Source organism: Schistocerca cancellata, chromosome 3, assembly GCF_023864275.1.
Source record: "Schistocerca cancellata isolate TAMUIC-IGC-003103 chromosome 3, iqSchCanc2.1, whole genome shotgun sequence".
Classification (NCBI taxonomy): domain Eukaryota; kingdom Metazoa; phylum Arthropoda; class Insecta; order Orthoptera; family Acrididae; genus Schistocerca; species Schistocerca cancellata.
In genome coordinates this window covers 589,192,830-589,220,199 of record NC_064628.1, presented here as the reverse complement: position 1 = coordinate 589,220,199, position 27,370 = coordinate 589,192,830, and the positions used below count along the sequence as shown (strand labels likewise).

Below are 27,370 nucleotides of genomic sequence, written 5' to 3'. Positions count from 1 at the left end.
ATTTTGAGGGCCATCAGCAATGCTCTTCAATATTTCTGACACCGACAATACGTCAGTACGAGTTCTCACACGATCAGTACATCGAATAGCTGCAAAATTGAACATTTGCAGTTCGCCACAAAAACAAAGCACAATAGTAACATAAAGATAAGAAGGCATAAAGCACAAAATCCGCGACTATAAAGTGAGCGAGCGCGGCGAAAATCGGTTAACTTCAGATTCTGGCAGGTGATACCGCCGTCAAAACTATCTCCCCAAGCAACCTTGGCGTGACTTGACCTGACGATCTGACGTTGGCTTGTGCGAATGCGGCCATTTAAAATGCATTGTGGAATGTTTTGACGTGACGTGACCCCAGTGTGAATTGCCCTTAGTGTGACTGTAGCGGACTCCGTTATAATTACAGATACGCATTGGAATAAATGATCTTTCGCTTTGACTTGTTTAGCATTTCCTTTGCAACTGATATTAAAAAAGTATGCGTTTGAATTCGTCGTAGTTTCCCTCGTGTGGTGCTAAATAAATAACCTAACATCCTTGGTAAACATACTGGAGAGTGGAGACACTTTCGTATTAGCTTTGAACCATGTGTTTGGTTTTGTAAACATTGCCGATGGCAATCAGGTGGTGTGACAAAGTTGTGGGAGGATATGTCAGAGAAGAAGTCACATTCAGTGAAAGTTCCGAGGACGTATAAAGTAGCGGCTAAAATATTGAAGGAAGTTATTGCTGGTGGAAATTTGAAGACGCTTGTTTACAACCAACGCTTTTATGTGAGTTTTATTACGATCGCAAGTGTGCATCATTAGCTATAGGGGTATCGTATTATACTCTTAACGCAGTTTGTTATTGTGACGGCTTTTGTAATGTGTATAGCTTCATGTAACTGGAAATATTTAAGTTCATTTTCCGTGTGGAGAAGTTATGATATTATGAACTCTGATGAATTTTCTCATTGCTTCACAAATATGTGTAGCTATGCCTACTATTTATGCTACCTAACACTCACTACGTGGTTATAATTTTTTACATTTTGGATGTTTCCCTCCGCGTATTATACAGGACTTACACCAACTGATGCCCATTGAAAGGGTTTGAAAATCTTGAACTGGCAGTTTCACTATCATGTTGCGGTACATCGTATTAGCGTGATTTTCGTCGACTTAAGCAGACCTGGTACTTTTCGAAATTTTTCATGTATTTGTGTCTAGTAATTTTTTTAAATACTGGATGATAGCCTCCATCCTGTAAACTAACTTTTTTATGACGAAAGTAATTGTAAATTTTGTGGGCCATGTTTTTGCCCGATTTCATAACCAGACGAACTAAAAGTCTTTGTTGCAGAGTAAGTGCGCATAAATTCCGTTGTTATAGGCCACTGTTTGGATTTTGATCACTTTTAAGATAATGGGCCATCTCCATAATTAATCAGTATATTTTTGTGTACATAGTACATTTTTTGACACCAAAAGTTCAGAAGTAAAGTTTCAAAGACAATGAATACCTGCAGTCAATTCTTTTTCGTTTTGCAGAACATTAAGGCGCTGTATGCCTTAGTAGTAGAAGCACTTCGTCACGCAAAAGTGCTGGATTATGTTATTGAAAAGAGCGAAATACTTCTTAAAGAAGAAAGATTGGACCCGTCCCTGGCACGAATTCTCATCTCTGAACTCCTGTGGGGAAAAAGACAACTTCCTGGGAACAGCAAACCTGTAGAGACTGTAATTTCGTACAAAGACGAATTGGTCAAGGCAGAACATTGCTATGAAGAGTTTCTGTCTAAGGAACAAGAAAGTAGAAGAGGTAACAGTGTTTTTTATTTGTAATTTTGTTTCTCTTTCATTTCAGATTTGATTAAATTTATCATGGAAGGCAAGGAACCCACTGAAGGTGAGGGTGTCTCATTCAGCCCACCTGTGGAGAATACATCATTTGCTGACTCTGCAAGAGTGCTGGCCTCTTTTGTTATTTATAGCCTTGCAATGTTCACATTGCCATTCATTGCTTACACTGGTACAAAGTATACACTGAGGACTCAGTTTCATATTGATGGATTTCAGAACACAGTGTGGTCAGTTCTTGCAGCTGTTATAGTAACAAACATTATCATATTGATGTACGCATGTAAGGGATACAATGAGGCAGAAGAGGATGAAAGTAAAGCAATTGCGAGTAAAAGTGATTTGAACCAGAAAAAGAAAGATTAAAAATGCTGTTATTGTTTTTTAAGTTAACAGTTCGCTATACTAAGTAAGATGCTGTATTAATTGCACTGCTGACAGTATTGCCTTGGTAAATCAAGTGAATTAGCCACACATAATTGTTGGATTGTGTTGCCAATAATTTTTTATGCAAACTTTGTTCACGTTGTATTTGTATTGTCTCAGCTTTCTTTATAACTCTGAAGAAGTACTTTAAGCTTCATGCTAATAGCCCTGGGAGATTTTACAGATACATGTAATTTGCCATCTGAAAGAACCTATGTATACTTTTTTTTTTTTTAATGCTGAAAAAAATGATTACTGGTGTAAATTGTGTACTGTGTGTCAATCAGTGCCAGGTTTTTCTTTCCATTAAGTTGAAGAGTTATTCCTCTTTTTTGTAACTATCATCGTAATGTGTTAGCATCACAACTTGATGCTGCAGCTTGATCTGTCAAGTTGAGTGAAAGATACAGGCAGAATTAGTGATGTCTATTTCCATATCAGTGTAATTTTGTTTGCTTAAATAAGATGAATTTTAACTGTACAAGGTCATGTGACAGCATTTTTGATTGTTCATATCATTCCATTGACTGTTCTGTGAATGTTGGCACTGATACTGTCTACCTTTTATTAATATGGGGTAGGCCCAAGTGGTAGTATTCATTGTAGAATTACTTTACAGTCTGTTTAAAATCAGTAATAAATATTGTACACAAACATTAATTCCTCTGCTTTCTGTATTTTCATATACCCACTTTTGTGTATGTAGTTAATTACCGGAAAGTCGTTTGGTGATTATAACAACATAAAATAAAAGGGGATGTCGAGCAGTGTTTAGCTGTAAGTATACTTACGAAACTTAAAAATTTCATTATGTTTCAGTTTTATAAAAGCTTAGTGTAATTACAGTATGGTTCTTTTTAATGCCCCTAGTGGGGACGTGTGATATTGGTTAAATACACAATTCGAAAATGTAAGGATGACAGAATTTCTTGATGGTAGAAACAATGGTTTCACTGGGGCAATAAGCATTTTGTCAAAATTTTAAACTTATTCACATCCACTTTTGGCCGGTTTCAGTTTTTGAGTGACCACATTTAAATTTCATCACATATACGCATCAACCAGCACTTTAACTCACATACAATCTTTGTCAAACATGTGTATTAAAAATAAATTGACAAATGAACTAAATATAACAAGTCATGTATTGTAATAGTGGTTGACTTGAGGCATAAATTTACGTGCTGGTGTAACAGTTGTAACTAAATAGCTACTGAATGAGTGCAGCACAATATGATATGGACAGTCAGTCAGTTTCATGTTCCATGGATAATTTTACACAATTGATCATGATGTAGAAGTCTTTTGCATGTGATGTTGTTGTGGTCTTCAGTCCAGAGACTGGTTTGATGCAGCTCTCCATGCTACTCTAACCTGTGCAAGCTTTATCATCTCCAAATACAACATACATCTGAACCTACTTAGCGTATTTGTCGTTTGATCTACCTCTATGATTTTTACCCTCCACGATTACCTCCAATGCTAAATTGGTCATCCGTTGGTGCCTCAGAATGTGTCCTACTAACTGGTCCCTTCTTTTAGTCATATTGTGCCACAATTTCCTCTTCTCCCAAATTCTGTTCAGCACCACCTCGTTAGTTACATGATCTACCCATCTAATCTTCAGCATTCTTCTGTAGCACCACATATTGAAAGCTTCTGTTCTCCTCTTGTCTAAACTATTTATCGTCCATGTTTCACTTCCATACATGGCTGCACTCCATACAAATACTTTCCGAAAAGACTGCTTGATGCTGCAGTCTATACTCGATGTTAACAAATTTCTCTTCAGCAGAAACGCTTTCCTTGCCATTGCCAGTCTGCATTTTATATCTTCTCTACTTCGACCATCATTGGCTATTTTGCTCCACAAATAGCAAAACTCATTTACTACTTTAAGTGTCTCATTTCCTAATCTAATTCCCTCAGCATCACCTGACTTCAGTCAACTACATTCCATGATCCTCGTTTTGCTTTTGTTGATGTTCATCTTATATCCTCCTTTCAAGACACTGTCCATTCCATTCAACTGCTCTTCCAGGTCCTTTGCTGTCTCTGACAGAATTACAATGTCATTGGCAAACCGCAACATTTTTATTTCTTCTCCGTGCATTGTAATTCCTGCTCCAAATTTTTGTTTTGTTTGCTTTACCGCTTACTCAGTATACAGATTGAATAACATCGGGGATAGGCTACAACCCTGTCTCACACTCTTCCCAACCACTGCTTCCCATTCATGCCCCTCGACTCGCATATCTGCCATCTGGTATCTGTATTTTACCCCCTTCCACCTTCAGCATTTTAAAGAGAGTATTCCAGTCAACATCGTCAAAAGCTTTCTCCAGGTCTACACATGGTAGAAACGTAAGTTTGCCGTTCCTTACTTTGTCTTCTGAGATAAGTCATAGTGTCAGTATTGCCTTGCATGTTCCAACATTTCTACAGAATCCAGACCGATCTTCCCCAAGTTCGGTTCTACCAGTTTTTCCATTCGTCTGTAAAGAATTCGTGTTAGTATTTTGCAGCCATGACTTATTAAACTGATAGTTTGGTAATTTTCATACCTGTCAACACCTGCTGTCTTTGGGATTGGAACTATTGTATTCTTCTGAAGTCTGAGGGTATTTCACCTGTCTCATACATCTTGCTCAACAGGTGGTGGAGTTTGGTCATGCTATCAGTAGCTCTAATGGAATTTTCTCTCTTCCTGGAGCCTTTTTTAGACTTAGATCTTTCAGTGCTGAGTCAAATTCTTCACGCAGTATCATATCTCCCATCTCATCTTCATCTATGTCCTCTTCCATTTCCATAATATCGCCATCAAATACATTGCCCTCGTATAGACCCTCTATGTACTCCTCCGTCTTTCTGGTTTCCCATCTGTGCTTAGGACTGGTTTTCCATCTGAGCGTTTGATTTTCATACAGGTGGTTCTCGTTTCTCCAAAGGTCTCTTTAATTTTCCTGTAGGCAGTATTTATTATCTTAGCCCTAGAGAGGTATGCCTCTATCTCTTTACATTTCTCTTCTAGTTATTCTTACTTAGCATTTTTGCATTTCCTGTCGATCTAATTTTTGAGACATTTGTATTACTTTTTGCCTGCTTCATTTATTGCATTTGTATATTTTCTTCTTTCATCAATTAAATTCAGCATCTCTTCTGTTACCCAATGACTTCTACTAGCCCTCGTCCTTTTTCCTACTTGATCCTCTGTGATCTTCCTTATTTCATCGCTCAAAGCTACCCATTTTTCTTCTACTGTATTTCTTTTCCCTGTATTTGTCTATCGTTCCCTAATGCTCTCCCTGAAGCTCTCTACAACATCTGGTCCTTTCAGTTTATCCAGGCCTCATCTCTTTCATTTCCTACCTTTTTGCAGTTTTTTCAGTTTTAATCTACAGTTCATAACCAATCAGTTGTGGTCAGAGTCCACATCTGCCGCTGGAAATGTCTTACAATTAAAAATCTGGTTCCTAAATCTCTGTCTGAAACCTTCCAGTGTCTCCAGGCCTCTTCCACGTGTGCAACCTTCTTTCATGACTCTTGAACCAAGTGTTAGTTGTGATTAAGTCATGCTCTGCGCAAAATTCTACCAGGTGGCTTCCTCTTTCATTCCTTACCCCAGTCCATACTCGCCTGGTACTTTTCCTTCTCTCCCTTTCCCTACTATTGAATTCCAGTCCCCCACGACTATTAAATTTTCGTCTCCCTTAACTATCTGAATAATTTCTTTAATTGCATCACACATTTCTTCAATCTCTTGATTATCTGTGGAGCTAGTTGACATATAAACTTGTACTACTGTGGTAGGTGTGGGCTTCATGTCTGTCTTGTCCACAATAATGTGTTCACTATGCTTTTTATAGTAGCTTATCTGTGCTCCAATTTTTTAATCATTATTAAACCACCTCCTGCATTACCCCTATTTGATTTTGCATTTAGAACTCCTGCCACCAAACTCCACTAATTCTCTCTCTCTCTCTCTCTCTCTCTCTCTCTCTCTCTCTCTCTCTCTCTCTCTCTTTTTTTTTTTTTTTTTTTTTTTTTTTTTTTTTTTTTTTTTTTTTTTTTTTTTTTTTGCCAAAAGATTCAAGCTACAGTTTGAATTTTATCAAAAGATGAAAGCACGTAGGGGAAAAAACTTTAAGATTATGAGGTAACAGAATGGCTGATCATTATTTACCTTCGGGAGGCAAAATTTCTCTGCTGTCAATAAGACGCATTAGAAGTAGAAGAATACTCTTCCTATCTTTCAGAACGGTTTGTTCCTTCACCAGGGAGGAAAGAGACATAGGTTTGGGAAGCATATGAAGGAAGGCCAGGTCATGCAGACCTTCTCAGTCTGTTTGTTCTTACATAAGTTGACTTTCTGAGACACTGCATTTACTTTCATTTGCATATCCATGCTCAGTGCGTCTCCTGTTTGTTGAGTAGTGATCTAGCCTTTAGTTCAGTGCATTACATATCAAAGTTATTATCAGCACTTACAAATATATCTCACTTTTAACTACATTTCATTTTTGGCATGAAATGATAATCCTATGCTGTTGAAGGAAGCCTTTCACCAACAGTCTACCTTTTCATGTACAGTTAACATTACATATTTTCTTTCTGTCACTTTACACTCCTGTTTTGTGATGCACATTACTGTGTTATTTAAAGATTGTAGTTCAGATTCAAATTGGTTTTCTTTATTTTTTACTGATTATATATGTTTCACATTATTTGAGATGTATAAATTCCAGTTTTACCTGTCCTTGTGACAGGCTAACATTTGTCACATAACTGGTGTTCAGTAAGCAATATGTGCATTATGTATCATGCCAAATGATGAGCCCACATGGACTCGGCTTTTAGCTGAGAACAGGTTTGACCTTTCAGCTTGGTATGAGTTCAGAGGATCTGTGTTCCCTAAGTTGGGGAGAGGTGAGCACCACCATTTCTCTACAATCATAAGCTCAGTATATGTTTTATTGAAGTCTGTGTCAAACCTTGTATGTCAGGAGTGCCTGTCCTTTTAGCTTACCTGGGCCGCATTGGAAGAACACGCGTATTTTTAAGTTGCATGTAATATACTTAACACTATTAACAATAACCACTGAGAGAAGAGATAGAGGAAGGGGGAGAGAATAAAACAAAATCAAACAGCGGAAACTCCAGGTATGAATATCAGCAATTTAGGAACAGGTAGATTGTTACTTACTGTGAAGAGAACATGCTAAGTTGCAGATGGGCACAATTAAAAGACACATTTAAGCTCTCCGCCTCAGCCTACATCGGAAAAAGAGGGACACACTCCTTTCATCCACACTAGCAAGCACACATGACCACCTACTCTGGGAGCTTGGACCACAGTGCAACTATCATGAAGGTAGCAGCAGTCTGGAGGGGGTAGGGAAGGAATAACTGTATATGGGTGAGGGAAGAGGAGTGCTGCCTGGTGGAGTGCACAGGGACTAGAGTGCCAACAGGCATGGAATCGAGGGGTTGTGGGGCAGGGAGGTGGGGAAAACAGAGTGAAAAAGGAGACGAGCGAGGAAATGGCAGTTGCATTGGCAGAGGGTGGCAAACAAAGAGGATTGGAGGTGAGAATGAGGAGGAGGTGATATGACAAAGGGGTTGGAAACTGTAGGGTGGAGGGTGTGGGGACAGTGTTTACTGTAGGTTGAGGCCTGGATAATTATGAGAGCAGAAAATGTATTGTAAGGATAACTCTCATTTGCACAGTTCAGAAAAGCTGATGGTGGAGAGAGGGATCCATATTGCTCCAGTAATGAAGCAGCCATTGAAATTGAGCATGTTATGTTAAGCTGCATATGGTACCACTGGATGGTCTACTTTGCTCTCGTCCACAGTTTGGCAGTGGCCATTCATCCTGACGGAAAGCTGGTTGGTAGTCATAGCAATATAAAAATCTGTATGATGACTGCAGCAGAGCCGATACATGACATGGTTGCTTTTGTTGGTAGCCCAATGCCTGATGTGGTAGGATAAACGTGTGACAGGACTGGAATGGGGAGTGCTGAGTGGATGGATTGGGCAGGTTTTGCACCTGAGTCTTCCACAGGGATATGATCCTTGGCAATGGGTTAGATTTGGGATTGGCAGCATACAGATGGTCTAGGATGTTTTCCTCCATGCATTCTAGTCCCCGCACCTTCCATCAGTCAGCACTCCTCTTCCCCCACCCGTACACCTCTGTTCCTTTCCCTTCTCCCCCCCCCCCCCCCCTTCCAGATTGCTGCTGCCATCACACTTGATAGTTGTGTTGTGGCCTGACCTCACACTTGATAGTTGCGTTGTGGCCCAACCTGCCGGAGTAGGCAGTCGTGTGTATGGAAGGTGTGCTTGCATGTGTGAATGGATGGCGTGTGTTTCTCTTTTCCTAACTAAAGCTTATGTGTAAGTGTCTTTTGATTATGCCTGTGTGCAACTTAGCGTGGTAGTAGCAATCTCTTTTCCTACATTGTTATTATTCCTACCTGGAGTTTCCATTGCTTGATAGTGCCGAACAGCTTTTCTTCCATCCTGCAATTCTGTGATGTTTCCCTTTGTTACTGTTCTCTGTAGCATTACTCTTCTCAGTGTCCATTCTTTCCTGTCTTTCCTTTGTTTTTTTCACCACCCTCCAAACCGCATCTACTTCCGAGGCACACTGTATAACGATTGTCCGCACACAGCACAGGCTTCGTGACCACATGGATTGTTGATGCAACTTCTTGGGCACCAGATCGTTTCCTCCAATAGTAGTAATTATATTTATTCCTATTGGACCCACTTCATCCGTCAACCTGACATACTTTAGTGTTTTATTTTCATTTTCCACACCTGCTCATATCAAATGAACTCAAATTCTCGACGTAATCCAGTCCCCTTCTCCCCTCTTCCCTATCACAACATACATGTACTCCCATACTCATCTGTTCCATTTCTCTCATGTTTCTGTACTTTTTATGCACTTTTGCATATTTTTATGTATCTGTGCATATTTCTGCATACATGTGCATGTTTTTGTGTGTCTTTGCGTATTTTTTACACATATTTTCTCTTATTCAGCCCCTCTCTCAACCATCAAGACCTATTTTGTCCATTTGTGTGTCATGCCCACTTCCTTTGCACCATTTATGTCACAGCGGACTCCTTTTCCAGCTTTCTGCACCAGTTCAGAAAAGTATTGCTTTCTCTAGCTAAAACCCAGTCCCACATCCTATTTCTTAAATGCTGCCTAAACCATTGAATCCCCCCAAATGGCCTAACTATAAAAATTGCTTTCTCTGGATCCCACCCCTCCTTTCACAATGACCTTCACCTTTCAGATTCCGCCAGTCGTTGGCCTTCACAAACCTGGTACTGCAAAAACATATCTCCATGGCACAGGCATCCCAGAACCACCTCTGCTTCCTCCACAAGATACTGCTACTGTGCAATCCCTGCTTCATACATTGTGTCTCTGACACTGAATCCCTTGGTCTCCAGCATCTGTAGTAGCATTCCAGATATCACCTCCATAACTTATCCGACGTGGTGGCATCCTACTGCTGCCTCGAGGCGTCACTCTCCGACCCCTATCACCCACAATGTTCCTCCTCTTCCACCCCTCATAGCACCTAAACCCTGCCTAGGTGATCTTTTCAACTTGCCACATCCCCCCAAAACCTCCTACCAAACACTCCACCAAATCCGGAACCAAAGCATTCCCATGACACTGTTGTTAACCTTTCCTCCAAAACCCTCAGCTCCACAACAAAAGTTTCTGTCCTACCCAAAGGCCTCACCTTTAGCCACACACATAAATTTAATCATGTTGGACTTATCAAAGTCCTACTGTCCTTCCCCCAATCCCTGCAGTGGAAACACTTCTTTGTTGCCAGTCCTTCCAACCAAAGCGAACCTAATTCCAATATTGCCCTGCCTCTCCACCATACCCAGCACATCCACTTTCTACATGCTCCCCAAAATCTGAAAACCCAACAATCCTAGATGCCCCGTTGTGGCTGGTTATTGTGCCCCCACTCATAGAATTTCGGCCCTCATTGACCAACACCTCCAACCAATTTCCCATAATCTAGCCTCTCACATCCAAGACACCAACCATTTCCTTCATCAACTTTCCATCATCTCCACCCCTTTACCTCCTGGATCCCTATTCGTCACTGTTGATGTTAGCTCCCTATATAGCAGCATCCCTCATGCCCATAGTCTTACTGCTGTTGAACACTAACTTTCCCAATGTCCTTCAGACTTCAAACCCACTACCACATTCCTCATACACCTCACTAACTTTATCCTAACCCACACCTACTTCTTCTCTGATGGGAAGGTATACAAACAAATCTGTCGCACAGCCGGGGAGACCTGCACGGCACCCTCCAATGCCAACCTGTTTATGGGCCATCTAGAAGAGACCTTCCTAGCCTTCCAAAATGCCAAACCCCTAGCCTATTTCAGGTCCATTGATGGTGGTCCTCTTCAACGTAATGTGCCACCTTCCTAGATGTTGACCTCCTCCTCTCTGATAGCTCCATCAGCACCTCTGTCCACAGTAAACCCACCAACCACCAACAATACCTACATTTGGACAGCTGTTATCATTTCCATGCCAAAAAATTCCTCCCATACAGGCTAGCTATCCAGGGAAAGCATATCTGCAGTGACAAGAACCCCCTTGCCCAGAATGCTGAGGGTCTCGCCAAGGCCTTCACAGGCAGACGCTATCCCCCAGACTTAGTCTGCAAACAGATCTCCTGTGCCCCCTCCATCGACGGATACAATCCTGGACTGCAACGAGTTAACCACATCCTTCGCCAGGGCTTTGATTACCTATCATCATGCCCTGAAATGGGGGACATTGTACCTGAGATTGCCCCCCCCCCCCCCCCTAAAGTGGTGTACCATCACCCACCCAAAATCCACAACATCCTAGTCCATCCCTATGACACTCCCAATCCCCATCCCTTGCCACAAAGATATCACTGTGGAAGACCCAGGTGCAAGACGTGCCCAAACCACCCACCCAGCACTTCCTATTCCAGTCCTGTCACAGGTTTATCTTACCCCAGGAGGGACTGGGCCATCTGTGAAAGCAGCCATGTCATGTACCAGCTCTGCTGCAATAATTGCACAGCTTTGTACATTGGTATGACTACCACCAACCAGCTGTGTACCAGGATAAACAGCCACTGCCAAACTGTGGTCAAGAGCATAGTAGACCAACCTGTGACACAACATGCAGCTGAAGATAACACTTGATTTCAATGGCTGTTTCACTTCTGAGCCATCTGAATCCTCCTCTCCACCACCAGTGTTTGTGAACTGTGCAGACAGGAGTTATCCTTACAATACATTCTCTGCTCCCATAACTATCCTGGCCTCAACCTACAGTAAATACTATCCCCACACCCTCCACCCAACAGTTTCCAATATGTGCGTCCTGTCACGGGAGTCTCTTACGAACTTTGTTTGCAACCCTATGCCAACATGCCTGCTGATCTTTCCTCACTCCTCTCGTTTTTTCGCCCCATAGGGAGAGAATAGTATCATGTGGCAGGCGTTTCACATTGAAAATATCAAATTTTTCATGGCTTTATATAAATGATTGTCGTGTGATAGATGCTTACTTCTGGATCGATATCGATACTTGCTTTGCGCTGCATGCAGACCACAGGTTGGATGCCCCTGTTGTATGTTATAAGGAATGGGGTCTTCTCGTAACCTCCTGGATTGTGAGGATTGTGCAAACCTCTATTTAAAAAAACCACCTTAATCTCAATGTGTGCTGTATGTCATTTGGGTGATGGTAGTTGATGTGAAGGACATATTATCAGGTAACCTCTTGGGGCGTGTGCCTCATGCCAGTAAAATAAGGCTTAGCCTGATAAGTTAGACTCTGTCTGTAGGGATCTTTAGTTCTGTAGTTGTTCATGTGATGCTAACAGATCCTGCAGTAGCCACAAACTCTCTCGGTAGCTCCAGTGAAAAGTAAATACACCCCAAACAAACCTTGTGTGGCTAGTCTGCCAGTCTTAGAGATTATGGTTAAGAAAGTTAGTGACAGACCACAACCTGCAGTAAATAATGCAGTGCTTCTCTTTAACATTATTAAAAGAGAAGCATAAATATTTGAGTGACTGTCACCTTTCTACAGCAATGAAATTTTAAGAGGAACTTGCAGGGTCACTGAAATCTATTAAGAGACTAAAGAAAGGCACACTTGTAGTCCAGACAAAAAGAGCTGACCAGATAAGCAAGCTGTTAAATGTTAGATTGCTAAGAGAATATTGTGACCAGAAATCCAAACATACCCCTAAATTATGGAAAAATACTAGTCAGCTGCAGGGATGGGCAGCTGGACACAAAAGAGCTACAACAAAGGTGGGAAATAAAGAAATTAGAAATATTGTGAAAAAAGTTAATGATTATCTAGTAGAGACTGTAGCTTTTATTTAGATTGTTCAGAACTTAAATTACTGGAGTACATTGAAGCAAGTTTCGTCTGCCATAAAGTTAGGGCTTACATAACTAACCCATTGCATTGTCTTTTAAAGGCTAACATTTTGGGCACAACACTGTGGGATGCACAGAGTAGGCACTTTGTGTTAGATGTGTTTTGTCTACCCATAAAGGAAATACTCCATGTACAACTTTTTCCATGTGTGTTAACTGCTGCCAACAACATCCAGTGTGTGTCAAAGAAAGCCCACTCATCTAAAAGGGCAAAAAGGTACAGAAAATCAAGGTCACACAGTGTATCCAATAATGTGAGGCAAAAAATGTATTTAAGGCTGTCCAGCTGCCTACCTTCATGAAATCATTCACCGCAAAATTGAAGCATCTGTTATTGAAGACAGTGGCAACTAATGAAAGCACTTTCTTCAGTAACAGGTGCTTCAATTCTGAAGTGAATGGTTTCTTAAAGATAGGCAGCTGGATAGCCTTAAATACATTTTTTGCAGCATATTATTGGAGTGACAGATTATAAAAGGTTTGAATACTAATTATCTTTGAATTTAAGAAGTATAACAATGGAAAGGGGGATATTTTCTTTAATGAATACACTTCCTTTGTTCAGAAAAGTAAGGCTATTCATGGCTTTATGTTGTAATTAATGGTTGCTTTATTTTCTGTTGAACATGTCTGACAAAATCTTGTAGCTTATTGTGTGCTGTTTCTGCAGCCTCATGCAGGAGCTACGAATCAACTGTTCCTGAAAGCTTGATAAAAAATAATTAATTTCAGCTTTATAGACCACTCGGAGTCAGCATATGTGCTAATATGGCACTTATGAAGAGTGGATGAGATAATCTTGTTGCCATGAGTTAAAAATTGTAGAAATGGCAGTTTTTTCCTAAAAAAAATCTGATCATGTTTGCAAGTTCTAAATATCTATCCAGTCTCCATCGATCTGCAAGATCTTTGAATATCCGAAATATCTTTGAACAAATTAGAACTCCAACGTATGTTTATAAATAATTTACAAATTTATATTCTGGAAGAGGCAGTACACTTTTGCCCTACACCTTTGGTGAGATTTCTTTTTTATCTAGCTCACAGTAAATACATAGAATCCACATGAATTGAAAGTTACATAACGGTGGCTGCCAGCAATGCCTAGACTATACAAAAGAATCTAGTCATAAAATATCAACAATCTGATTAATGTTCTCGAACAGAAGTAAGTCTACCTCAGTTACATTTCAGTTAATTGTCATTTCATGGAGTAAAGGTTGCAACGCAAAGAGCAATGAGCTTTCTTGCAGACAAATCTACAGTATCCATCACATTTCTCCAACACCAAATTCGTGTGGCATCATAAAAATATTTGTCATCTTTTAGACAAGGGAATATAATATCATTTTCCATTTAACATACAACAGGACATGTTACAACCTGTAAATGTTCCTTCAAACATTTGCCACTGACTAAACACACCGGTATGCAGAAAACAAATTCTGTCCAAATAGGCATTGAAAGTCCAATGGTACCAACTGACTGCATTGTCATCCTCAGCCTATATGTGTCACTGCATACATATATGGAGGGGCATTTGATGAACATAGTGCTCTTCCAGCTGTTGCGCCTTAAAAAAAAAAACTTTGGTGGTGGAGTATATCGAAAATAACAACATGCCGTCATGGCAGACAGCTAAAGAGATTCAAAAGAATCGTTCTGTTAGAACAGTTTATCATCATTCTCAGAATCCAAGCAAAGTCCAACAATGAAACAGACCCAGTTAAAAAAGGAAAAAAAAACTGTCAGAACACTCACCCTGTCTCATGACTGGTAGATCTGATTACAATTGCATATGCTGTACAGAAAGTCAGTATGAGAAAACTGACAAGACCCTTAAATAACTCCCTCATTGCTGCAGACTCTCCATCTCAGAGGAAAGAGCTTCAGAAACCCCATTGCCAAGACAGCTGCAATGGGCTCAGGCAGACATGGGGAACTAAAAGTTCTAGCACAGGGAAGACTAGTGTGTATATATTTTCAAGAGATTCTGTGATGCTCCTATGCTGCATGCACACAGTCTTTGCAGAAATAACAAGCTAAAGGAGTCTTGGTTAATTTCATAAGCAATACATACCACACATTGCCTCTCCCCCCTCACTGACAGGCTGCAAGCTGTCACTTTTCCCATGTAAGTACATCATAAACTAACCATATGTACCTTATCTGCTCTCAGAATTAAATTCTAGACCTGAGGTCTCCCATAGAGCTCTCTGGAAATTCCCTTGTGGAGATTTTAATCCATATACTGCTCAACAACAACCTGTGTGAGAAGTAGGGCAATTCAGAGCTGCTTAATGTTACCAAGTACATGTCTATTGTAGTGGGGAGCAGAGTTTGCACTTAGTGCTGCAACAGGGTCATTCACTGCTATTGATATCTTAGTATGTTCCACAGCCTTCACATTTGCTGCTCAAATGGAAGGAGTTGATGACTTGCACTCTACTGACTGCTTTTCAATTTGTATTCACCTGTCACACAGAACAGTTCTCAGAAGAAAGCTGCTATGATTGGTGCTCAGTATGGCACACTAGATACTATACAGTGAACTTGCTGTGTTTGAATAGCATTACAGCCTTCAAGAATTGTTGTTGTAGTCCGCAGTTCGAAAACTGGTTTCATGCAGCTCTCCCTGCTACTCTATCCTGTGCAAGCCTCATCGTATCTGAATAAATAGTGCAACCTACATCCTTTTGAATCTGCTTACTGTATGCATCTCTCTGTCTCCATGTACAATTTTACCCATTCTTCTGTAAAGAATTCGTGAGTATTTTGTGACTATGACTTACTAAAATGATAGTTGGGTAATAGCCGTACCTGATTAGTATTATTACATTCTTCAATTTCATCTGTTTCATACATCTTGCACACCAGATGTAATAGTTGCGTCATGGCTGGCTATCCCAAGGCTATCAGTTGTTCTGACGAAATATTGTCTGCTCCAGGGGCCTTGTTTTGACTAGGTATTTAAGTTCTCTGTCAAATTCTTCTCACTGTATCATATCTCCCATCTCATCTTCAGCTACATTCTCCTCCCATTCAATAATACTTCCTTCAAGCCTGACTCCTTGGTGTAGACCCTCTATATACTCCCTCCACCTTTCATCTTTCCCTTCTTTGCTTAGGACTGGTTTTCCACCTGAACTCTTGATATTCATACAGCTGCTTCTCTTTTCCCTAAAGGCCTGTTTAATTTTCCTGTAAGCAGTATCTATCCCTGATGAAGTACACTTGTAAATTCATACATTTTTCCTGTAGCCTTTCCTGCTTATCAATTTTGCACTTCCTGTCAGTCTCATTTTTTAAACATTTGTATTCCTTTTTGCCTGCTTCATTTGCTACATTCTTATATTTTTTCCTTTCATCAATTAAATTAAATACCTCCAGTGATGTCAAAGGATTTCTACTAGGCCTTGTCTTCACTATTTCATCTCTCCAAGGTACCTATTCCTCCTCTACTGTACTCCTTTCCACTCTTCAAATCCATCATTGCCTAATGCTCCCTCTGAAACTGTAAACAACCTCTCATTCTTTCAACTTATCCAGGTCAGAACTCCTTAATTTTGTACCTGTTTGCAATTTCTTTAGTTTTAATCTACAGATTATAACCAATAAACTGTGTTCTGAGTCCACATCTGCCCCTGGAAACATCTTACAATTTAAAATCCAGTTCTGAAATATCTGTCTTGTTATTATGTATTCAATGTGAAATTTATCTCCAGGTCTCTTCCACATACATAACCTTCTCTCATTATTCCAAGTATTAGCAATGATTACATTACACTCTGTCAAAATTCTACCAGGTGGGTTCCACTTTCATTCCTTTACCCCAGCTCGTATTCTCCTACCATTTTTGCTTCTATTCTTTTCCCCATTATCAAATTCCAATCCCCCATAACAATTAAATTTTCATCTCCCTGAACACTCTGAATAATTTCTTTTATTATATCTTATGTTTCTTCATTCTCTCATGTGCAGAGCTAGTTGGCATATAAACTTGCATTACTGTGGTGAATGTGGACTTTGTGTCTATCTTGGGTTTGATAATTCTTACAAAAGAGTTTACTCACATTCTAATTTTCTTATCCATTATTAAACCTACTCCTCCATTACCCCTGTTCTGTTTTGTATTTATAGTCCTTTGCTCATCTGACCAGAAGTCCTTTTGTCCCTGCCATTGAACTTCAGTAATTTGCACTATGTCTAACTTCAAGGTATCCATTTCCCTTTGTGAATTTTCTAATGTAGCTGCCTGATTAAGTAACCTAACATTCCATTCTCTGGCCCATGGAGTGTCAGTTTCATTCTCTCACTGACAGTATCATCCTGAATAGTCCCCGCCTGGAGATCCATATGGCAGCTAGCTTACATCTGGAATATTTTACCCAATAGTATGCCATCGTCATTTAATCGTACAGTAGAGCTGTGTGCTCTCAGGAACAAAGCCATTTTGGTTGGTTCCCAGGAGCCAAATGTTTCTTGGTGTCTCAACAGATGCAACTCCATTGTGGTTGCACCATCAGTATCAGTGTCAGTGAGGCATGCAAGCCACCTCACCATCGTTGAGGTCCATTGTTCATGGGGTTGGGGGGCAGGGGGGGGGGGGGAGGAGCTGCCAAGAAATGTATCATGTTACAAACCCAATCCACTGCACCATGGGAGCATAAAGGTCAGTTGTGATTTCAATTCTGCCAGTGAAGAGGTGTAAAACAGCTCCTTTTCCACGTGGGAGCTGGGTACTGCATTGTCTGTGGTGTGTTGTACACCATGTGACAATGAGGCCCCATGCAGTTTTCATACTACCTATTTTTTGCCAAAGGTGAAGCAGATCTCCATCTTCACTTCTTAGTGGGTCCAAATATATTGTATATTTGGTTAATTTTAAGAAGGAATGCACTCTAGGTTTACTTTATAACTCTGTTATCTTTTGACACTTCAGGTAGGCATCATGATTTTAGTATAGTATACATTTATGGATCGAGTAAGGGTATTCCTTTATATGTTCCATCGTTTTCCTCAGGCATATCTTCAGGAGTCACATTTTCAGTTTCTGCACTGTATTTAGTGCACAACTGCATGTGATTCTGAAGACAGTGAAGCAGATGAGTTATCGAAGCAGCAAGTTCTGCTCTGCTCTAACTGCCTTTAGGCCTGATAAGTATTTCAGCAAGTGTCCCTACAATGAAGTTGATACAAGCAATGCAAGAAAAACTGCTGCTTCTTCATCAGCAGGGGAAACGTGTATCATTTTGCTGTGTACCAGAGCTTGTGAGAATCTGAAAAAATGAACAAGCAAGATAAGGTGGTCTGCAAGCAACACAGTGTTGATTCCCCTGCAGGCAGTCATCTCACCATCAGTTGAGAAAGCCATGCAGTTATAGGAAGAGTAGCAGCTAGCAGTGAGGAACAAAAGCTGCAGTTATTGAAGCCAACCATTCAGCTGTGGCACACACGGCACAAGTCATTATGAGGTGGTGAAGTCACCCTCCCTCGAATAAGACATAGTCCATTAACTCTTGGTTTCATATTCTGGCCAGAGGAATCCCACCTCTCTGTCTGCTTCTCCCCATCTGTGACATGCAGAGCTATATGCCACATGTTAACTGTGTGTTACATTTTGGTTATAGAGCAGAAGAAATATGTATGGGACCTGCCCTCTACTTGTGCAAATGGAAAGAATGTGGTAAAGCTTTTAAAATTTTGTGTAGTGCCTAAGCTTTTATGTGAAAATGTTAGTGTGTTGAGTGGCTGACTCATCTTGGTTCACTCCAGTGGTCACCCAGCCACGTGTATCTCTTGAACTGCCTTAGATAGTTTCACTGCACATTTGTGGGGGTTTAATTCCTGTTGAATTTTTACCACTTGTAATTACACTCACATCATTTAAGATTTTAATGTGTGTGCTAAAGACCTGGCTGTCTTGAACCCCAATGAAAATTAATATATCATCACCAAAAAGGGCTTGAAATGAATTATATGTAATGGTGTGTTGCAATCATTAAAGCACTGGACTCACTTTCAGTTTTAGCAGGCTTGATTCCCCATGCAGCCAATTTAGATTGTCTGTAGTTTCCTGAAATTTGTCAGGGTGAATACAAGGATTGGTCCTTTGAAAAGGACATGACTGATTTTGTTACTCGTCATTGTGTAGTCCAGGCTTGGACTCTTTCTAATGGTGTCTCTGTTGACAGCTTGTTAAACCTTAATCTTCCTTCCAGCTTTAAAATGAATAACCCCATTCCTCATTAGTAGCTAACAGTACCTGACAGTGGTGATTTCCCTAAATCGCTTCAGGCAAATGACAGTATGGTTCCTTTGAAAGGACACGGTCGACTTCCTTCCCCATCCTTCCTTAGTCCAGTGGGACCGATGACCTCGCTGTTTGATCCCCTCCCCCAAATCAACCAACCAACCAACCAACGATAATTGCTAGAAGTGATATAAGGTCAGGGTATACTGAGAATTTTATCTGAATTTTTTGTTAGTTATAAAACATTACTTTCAATGCCTTGTGTTCCTGTGATTCCCTTACAAAATATCTGTATCTGTTACTATAACTTTTGCTTCTAAAATATTTCTGAATTTTGAGTAAAAAGAAAGTCCACAGAATTTTGAAGAATTTTCCTCATTTGTCTGGTGCTGTGCAAGCAGCTTCTCCCATTTCAATCACTGGATTTGTGACTGACTCTGTTTTACATTTTACAAAGTGTTTCCTTTTGATATTTGGACATTCTCAATCATTTCGGAAAAATGTGGTATGTGTAATCCAGAACAAATCATGTAGGATGTATTACTGTTGTGCAAGCTATCCACTTTCCGAAAATGTAATTCAACTGTCTCACAACCCCTGCAGTTTCTGTATTAACAATATTAGCGACTTAATGTTTGACTAGGAAATATAATACCATAGCCATACAACCGCCTATGAATTAGTTCAATTTTTTAGTATGTGTTTTGTATATAGTATTTGGAAAAGCCAGTAATTAAAAATATCTAGTCATTAGTATCATATCCACTCTTTCAGAGGCTGCGTAACCCACAAAAAATAAAGCTAGATTACTGGTTCATCACAACTCTCACATGCCATGTGGAAAGGGGCCATTGAACATGAAGGAAGAAAACTCATTCCAGTTAAGCAATTGAACAATCCGTCATGGACTCCAAGCTACCAGTTTCATGCAACGCTTTTTTTGTTTGCAAAATGTTAGCTACAGACCAGGGCTAACAATTGTGTGTCAGTGGCAGTGTCAGATATCTTACTGGTAGTAAAGTCAGAATATACTGTTGTGGATGTCTCTGCAACAATAATATTATGATTATATTGCCTAAAAATACAACAGTAATGAAATGATTTTAGTTGGAGCACACATCAAGTAGCAAACTGATAGAACCCCAGATATGTGGAATTTGATATTCTCTCGTTAATATGAGAAAGTGAGAAAGGCAGCAAGATTGGTCACAGGTTTTACTGATCCATAGGAAAGTGTTACAGAATAGCTGAAGAAACCGAACTGGCAGACTCTTGAAGGTAGAGGCGAACTATTCTGAGAAATCCTCCTTACAGAACTAAAGGAAATGTCTTTAAGTGATGACTCCAGGAATACACTGCAACTGACAATGTATTGCTGTCTTATGGAATGTGGGGACAAGATTAGATTAATTACAGCAGACACAGAAACAGGAACTTCTCAGCTTCCATACATAAATGAAATGAGAAAATACCATAATAACTAATATAATGGGACATACCTTTCCGCCATGCACTTCACTGTGCTTTTTCAGAGTATAGACATAGATAGTGTTTATACATATTTAGTATAGAGTATATACATAGATAGTGTGTTGTTCTAGCCTTCAACTATGATTGTCATGAAACTAAAATGAATCTTTTTTTTTCCAGTAACATTACCTCGATATGTTCGTGTGAATACTATCTGTAAATCAGTTGAAGATGTTGTAAAATATTTTTGTAGTGAAGGTTGGGAGAAGATGAAAATAAAATTTAAAAGCTATTCTCAGTATTTGGAAAAGATACATTCTTTAAAGGAGGAGCAGTTTATGCAGGATTTTCATATTAAAGAACTTCTAGTTTTCCCACCCAAAACAGATTTTCATGAGCACGATCTTTACATTAATGGCAGCATTATTTTGCAAGACAAGGTATGTATTAATTATATATATATAAATATCAGTAAAATATCATGAAATTCCATTAATAATGTTACATTGTGCAAAAATTTTCTGTGAGGAGATTTTTAACAGCTAACAATCTAAAATAAAGGTTATCCAATGTAAAACGTAAGAGACAGAAAAGGATGGTGTGAACGTAGTGTGAATAGAGACAAAAAATTTATGATGTGAAAAATAAATGCATGTTAGTTTGTAATAACATTTCTGAAATGGGAATCACAAAAGCTAAAACCTATCACTGTAGTATAAGTTTGTATGCCAACTTGCTCTGCAGATGATGAAGAGATTGTATGAATGGAAGAGATAAAAGAAGTTATTAAGACCATTAAGGTAAATGAAATTTTAATTGTGAGGGGTTGGAGTTCAATAGCAGAAAAAGCAGGAGAAAGAAAATTAGAAGAATGCAGACTGGAGGGGAAGGAATGAAAGTTAACACTATTTGGTAGAACTTTGCACAAATCATAACTTAATTATTGCTGACAGTTGGTTTCCAAACCATGAAGGAAGACTGTACACCTGAAAAAGACCTGGAGGCACTGGAAAGTCTCAGGAGGGTTATGTAGTGGTAAGAGAGATTTTTAAACAAAATTTTTAACTGCAGAAATTTCTAGTGGATGATGTGGTCTCTGACCATAATTTATTGGATTATGAACTGCAGATTAAAACTGAATCAACTGCAGGAAGGTGGGAAATGAATATGGGATCTGGATAAATAGAACAAATCAGAAGTTTTTGAGAGTTTCAAAGGTGACATTAGGAACAATTGACTGAAACTAGAAAAAGAAATATGATATGAGTGGGTAGCCTTGAGAGATGGTACATTAAAAGCATCAGAGGCTCTAAAAGACAATGATCTATAGAAATCTTCGGATAACATGTGAGATACTGGTTTTAATTTGTTAAAGCAGAAAATATAAAAATTAGGCAGGAAGAAAGTACAGAAGTCTGGAACTGAGAATGCAAAGCTTTAGAAGCATGCGTGACTATAGGGAAAAAAATGTATCTCATAAGAAAATTAGAGAACCCTATGCAGAAAAGAGAAGCTGCTGTGTGAATATAAAGAGCTCAGGTGAAAAGTCTGTAGTAAGCAAAGAAGGGAAGGCTGCAAGATAGGAGGAATATATTGAAAGGTTGCACAAAGGAAATTAATTTGATGACAGTGTTATGTAAAGGAAAGAGGAAGTAGTGAAAGGTGAGATGGGAGATGTATGCAGTGGAAGAAGTTGACAGCACACTGAGAGATCTAAGTCGAAACAAGCCATCTGAAACAGATGACATTCCCTTAGAATTATTAATGTCTTTGGAACAATGTACCATGTCTGAACTGCCCCACTTGGTATGTGCAAGATACATAAAATGGCCATTGAATCATCAGACTTGAAGGAAAATGTAGTAATTGAAATTCCAATGAGGACAAGTGTTGACAGGTGTGAATATTACCTAACTGTCAGTTTGATTTCCAAAATGTGACACAAATTATTTAAAGAAGAATAGAAAGACTGGTAGAAGCTGACCTTGAGGGAGATCATTTTCAGTTCTGGAGAAATATAGGAACCTGGAAGCAATATTGGCTATATAACTTTTCTTGGAAAAGAAACTGTAGAATGGAAAACCTAAGTTTAGAGCATTTGCAGATATAGATAACTGTTTTGACACTGTTGACTGGAATACACTCTTTGAGATTCCATAGGTAGCAAGAGAGCAAACAATTGCCTGCAAATTGTATAGAAACGAGACAACAGTTGTAAGAACAAAGGGCAGGATAGGAATGCAGTAGTTGAGAAAGGAGCAAGTTGGTGTTGTAGTTTATCCCCGATATTATTCAAATTGTGCATTTAACAAACAGTAAAGGAAACCAAGGGGAAATATGGAAATGTAATTGAAATTCAGTGAAAAGAAATAAAACTGTAAGATTTGCCAATTACATTGCAATTTTGTTTGAGACAACAAAGGACTTCAAAGAGCAATTGAATGGAATGGACAATGTCTTGAAATATCTTCCGTATACTTCATCACACAAGTGTGCTTCTCCATACACTGCTGCATATTTCAAAGCTACTACAGGTGTAAAGGAAACCGTGTGAGCCAGTGAAGACAGATATCACAGTGATATCAGTTTAGTGAAATAAACTTGTGTTAATTAGTGACTGGTTCTTGTTATTATTGCATCATCTAATTCTCTTTATCTAAATTGCCATCTGTTTTGTGCTTCTCATTTTTTCAATCATTGTGATAAGTATCTTTCCTTTAGGATATGACTTTCGCCTTTCTGTAGCTATTACTACTGACTCTTACTGTTTTAGGCAAGTTGCCTTCCTGCATATTTGCTTGCACCTGAACCTGGTAGTACTGTGCTTGATATGTGTGCTGCACCAGGAATGAAAACAACACACCTTGCAGCCCTAATGGAAAACAGGGGGTGAGTTTAAATAGAAAATGCATATTTGTCAGTGCTGTTTTAAATTGCGTTTTGTCTAGACAGTAAAGATGATGCAGATATTAATGCTTCTTGAAAATTTGCTTTTGTTTGTAAACTGGTTACAACATAGCTAACAAATGATGTGGTTATCCCCTCCAGTTATTTATGTAGCCACTGTTGACATCACGTTGTGCGTGTCTTCATGTGCAAACATACCATATTCTGTTAATTATGGCAAAGGTAAGAAGTGTGAGCGAAATGTGATGGGAGCACATTGTCTTGTTATGGAGTATGAAAAATGCAGATCCTACAATTAACACAAATTGTTGGGTAAATAAAAGCTGTCATCATTCTGTTGTAACCATTTGTACCGCCATGTTGCAGTTCTGAGTACTGCAACATACCATTCAAATCTCTATAAGCAATTTTTCTTGAATGTTAGAACATGAAGTGTTGCAGTGCTCCAGCAATCCATCTTCCTTTCTAAGTTCTTAGCAATTCTGCCAAATATCTTTGCTCCAAGTATTTGTCAGTTTTTTTTAAAGGATGCTTGCTTCTAAAGTAAGCTGTTTTTGAAGCACAAATAATTGGAAAGAACTGTTATATAAGACCAAACTGAGACTGTATTTAAGAGGTTCCATGTTATGCATTCTGATAGATGTATTTGTGAAATCATACAATTTTTACATGTATAAGACAATTTATTTCTGAGTTGCAGAAATCAACATTGTGTAAATACAGTCCTAAAAAAAACGACCATTTAACACATGACACTCGGTCTTATTGCAAGCTTTATTTTATGTTTTGTCATTAACGTATGCCTTGTGGGTGTGCATTTCACAGAATGTCTAGTGGTTTAAAGTGCAGTGAAATTTTGAATTTGCTGAACAACTGGAAAGAGAGCCAGGATGGCCTAGATTCAACAGGTGATGACAGCTTTCAAGATTGGACTTTCTTGTCACAGTCAGTTTCAGAAGATGAAACAGTTTGTGAAACAGATTATGATGCTTTTGAACAAGGCTTGATCAGTAATTAAAACTACCATTATGTAGTAGAAGTTGAAAAATTATACGTGGTGTCAGTCCTGAGAAGGCTGGAAACTTTCAGGAGAACACAGTGTTAGTTTCTCAAAGTATCTAACCAAGACATTTGATGGAAGGAGAGAGTGTTAATTTTAGATGAAAAACAGTTGTTGTTTCTTAATAGCACAGTCTCACCGACATTTGTTCTAGAGTTAGATGGTCCGATTCAAATTTTCCAATACTCATTTACAGATGATATAGAAATGATTAGAGATCAAGTAAATCTCTGAAATGTGCAAAAAGTTTCTATAGTTAATTGAATACTTAGAGAGTAAATCTTGCATCATCATTGGCAGGGAATGCCTAAATCACAGGTGCATTGGTGGAAGAGGGGGGTGGTGGGGGGGGGGGGGAGGATTCTAGCTTGTTTAAGGATTCATCTGAAACCTATAAAAGAATTTCATCCTTTTTGTGTACCTGTTGATGACTCAACACTCCCACTCTTTGGTTCAGTTATCTCCTTTGCTCTGAGCTTATTTACATTCAGCCACAACTTCTCACCCTATTAAGGAATGAAGTAGAAAAGTCATTCAGTACTCTTGGTTGAGCAACTAGCATAGCAGAACATGATATGATGAAAATAAATAATTTTAGTAGTGAAATTATTTGAATCGCATGTGAAAGTAGCTTGTTTTTTTACACAGGGATGCATAATTTTTTTTATTTATTTATTTATTTATTGTTCTGTGGGACCAAGTTAAGGAGAAATGTCTTTGGTCATGGAACGAGTCAATACATGAAATTATAACACGATAGTAGAAACAGATAAAATGTAAGACAAGGAACGTATTCAGGCGACAATTCATAAGTTTAAATAAAGAAAATCAACAATGTAACACTGGAATTTGCTTAGTTTTTTAGCTTTTCCAGAAGCTACTCGACAGAATAGAAGGAGTGACCCATGAGGAAACTCTTCAGTTTAGACTTAAAAGCGTTTGGGCTACTGCTAAGATTTTTGAATTCTTGTGGTAGCTTATTGAAAATGGATGCAGCAGAATACTGCACTCCTTTCTGCACAAGAGTCAAGGAAGTGCATTCCACATGCAGATTTGATTTCTGCCTAGTATTAACTGAGTGAAAGCTGCTAACTCTTGGGAATAAGCTAATATTGCTAACAACAAACGACACTGAAGAAAATATATACTGTGAGGGCAATGTCAGAATTCCCAGACTATTGAATAATGGCTGACAAGAGGTTCTCGAACTTACAACACATATAGCTCAAACAGCCCATTTTTGAGCCAAAAATACCCTTTCTGAATCAGAAGAATTACCCCAAAAAATACATAAGCGTATGAAAATATGCGAAGTAGACTACTTTTCGTGTTGAACTGTCACTTATTTCAGATACTGTTCTAATGGTAAATAAAGCAGCATTTAGCTTCTGAACAAGATCCTGGACATGGGCTTTCCACAACAGCTTACTATCTATACGAACGCCTAGGAACTTGAACTGTTCTGTCTCGCTTATAATATGCCCATTCTGTCTGATCAAAATATCGGTTCTTGTTGAATTGCGAGTTAAAACTGTAAAAACTGAGTCTTACTGTGATTAAGCATCAAATTGTTTTCCACAAACCACGAACTTATTTCATGAACTACATTATTTGATACTGTTTCAATATTACGCACAAGATCCTTCACTACCAAGCTGGTGTCATCAGCAAACAGAAATATTTTTGAATCACCTGTAATACTAGAAGGCATATCATTTACATAAATAAGAAACAGCAGTGGCCCCAGCACTGACCCTTGGGAACGCCCCACTTAACAGTGCCCCATTGCGACTGAACATCACTACCACTCTCAATATTGCCAAGAATTACCTTCTGCTTTCTGTTCTTAAAGTAAGAGGCGAACCAATTGTAAGCTACTCCCCTTACTTCATAATGGTCCAACTTCTGCAGTAATATTTTGTGGTCAACACAGTCAAAAGCCTTCGTTAAATCAAAGAAAACACCTAGCGTTCGCAACCTTTTATTTAATCCGTCCAAAACCTCACAGAGAAAAGAGAATATAGCATTTTCAGTTGTTAAACCATTTCTGAAACCAAACTGTACATTTGACAGCAAATTATGTGAATTTAAATGCTCCAGTAACCTTGTAATAACAACCTTCTCTATAACTTTAGCAAACACTGATGGCGTAGAAATAGGTCTACAGTTGTCAACATTATCCCTGTCTCCCTTTTTATAAAGTGGCTTCACTACAGAGTATTTTAATTGGTCAGGAAACCGACCACTCCTAAAGGAAAAGTTACAGATATGCCTAAGTACTGGGCTAACATACACAGAACAATACTTCAGTATTCTGCTAGATATCCCGTCATATCCATGAGAGTTCTTGGTCTTTAGTGATTTAATTATTAACTCAATCTCCCTCTTGTCAGTATCATGGAGGAGTATCTAAGAGCGCTATATGATTCCCTGTTGGGACTAGGTTTCTATTTAGTTCACCTGCTATATTCAGAAAGTGATTGTTAAATACTGTACATATATGCGACTTATCAGTAACATGAACATTCCCACTACGCACTGATTCTATATCCTCGACTTGTCTGTGGAGACCAGCCACTTCCTTTACGACTGACCATATGGTTTTAATTTTATCCTGAGACTTAGCTATTCTATCTGCATACCACTTACTTTTTGCCCTCCTAATATTTTTAAGCGCCTTACAATACTGTTTGTAATGGGCTGCTGCATTTAGATTTTGACTGTTTCTAACATTTTGATATAATTGCCACTTTGTTCTACAATATATTCTTATCCTTCTAGTCAGCCACCCAGGTTGCCTGTTTGTGCTAGTACCCTGTTTTGAACGTTCTAATGGAAAGCAACTTTCAAAGAGCACGAGAAAAGTCTTGAGAAAAGCATTATATTTATCGTCTACTGTATCAGCGCTAT

The 27,370-nt window shown here is 39.0% G+C and overlaps 1 protein-coding gene across 1 annotated transcript in view; it reads left to right on the top strand.

Moving 5' to 3' along the window:
• Positions 1-486: 486 nt before the first annotated feature.
• Positions 487-27,370, top strand: part of LOC126175453 (28S rRNA (cytosine-C(5))-methyltransferase) — an 87,218-nt gene continuing 60,334 nt past the window's right edge. Inside the window, exons 1-4 of the mRNA XM_049922256.1 lie at positions 487-773; positions 1,533-1,803; positions 20,674-20,933; positions 23,267-23,382. Coding sequence (XP_049778213.1) covers positions 651-773; positions 1,533-1,803; positions 20,674-20,933; positions 23,267-23,382 — 770 coding nt within the window. The 5' untranslated portion in view covers positions 487-650. The remainder of the gene's footprint in view (positions 774-1,532; positions 1,804-20,673; positions 20,934-23,266; positions 23,383-27,370) is intronic.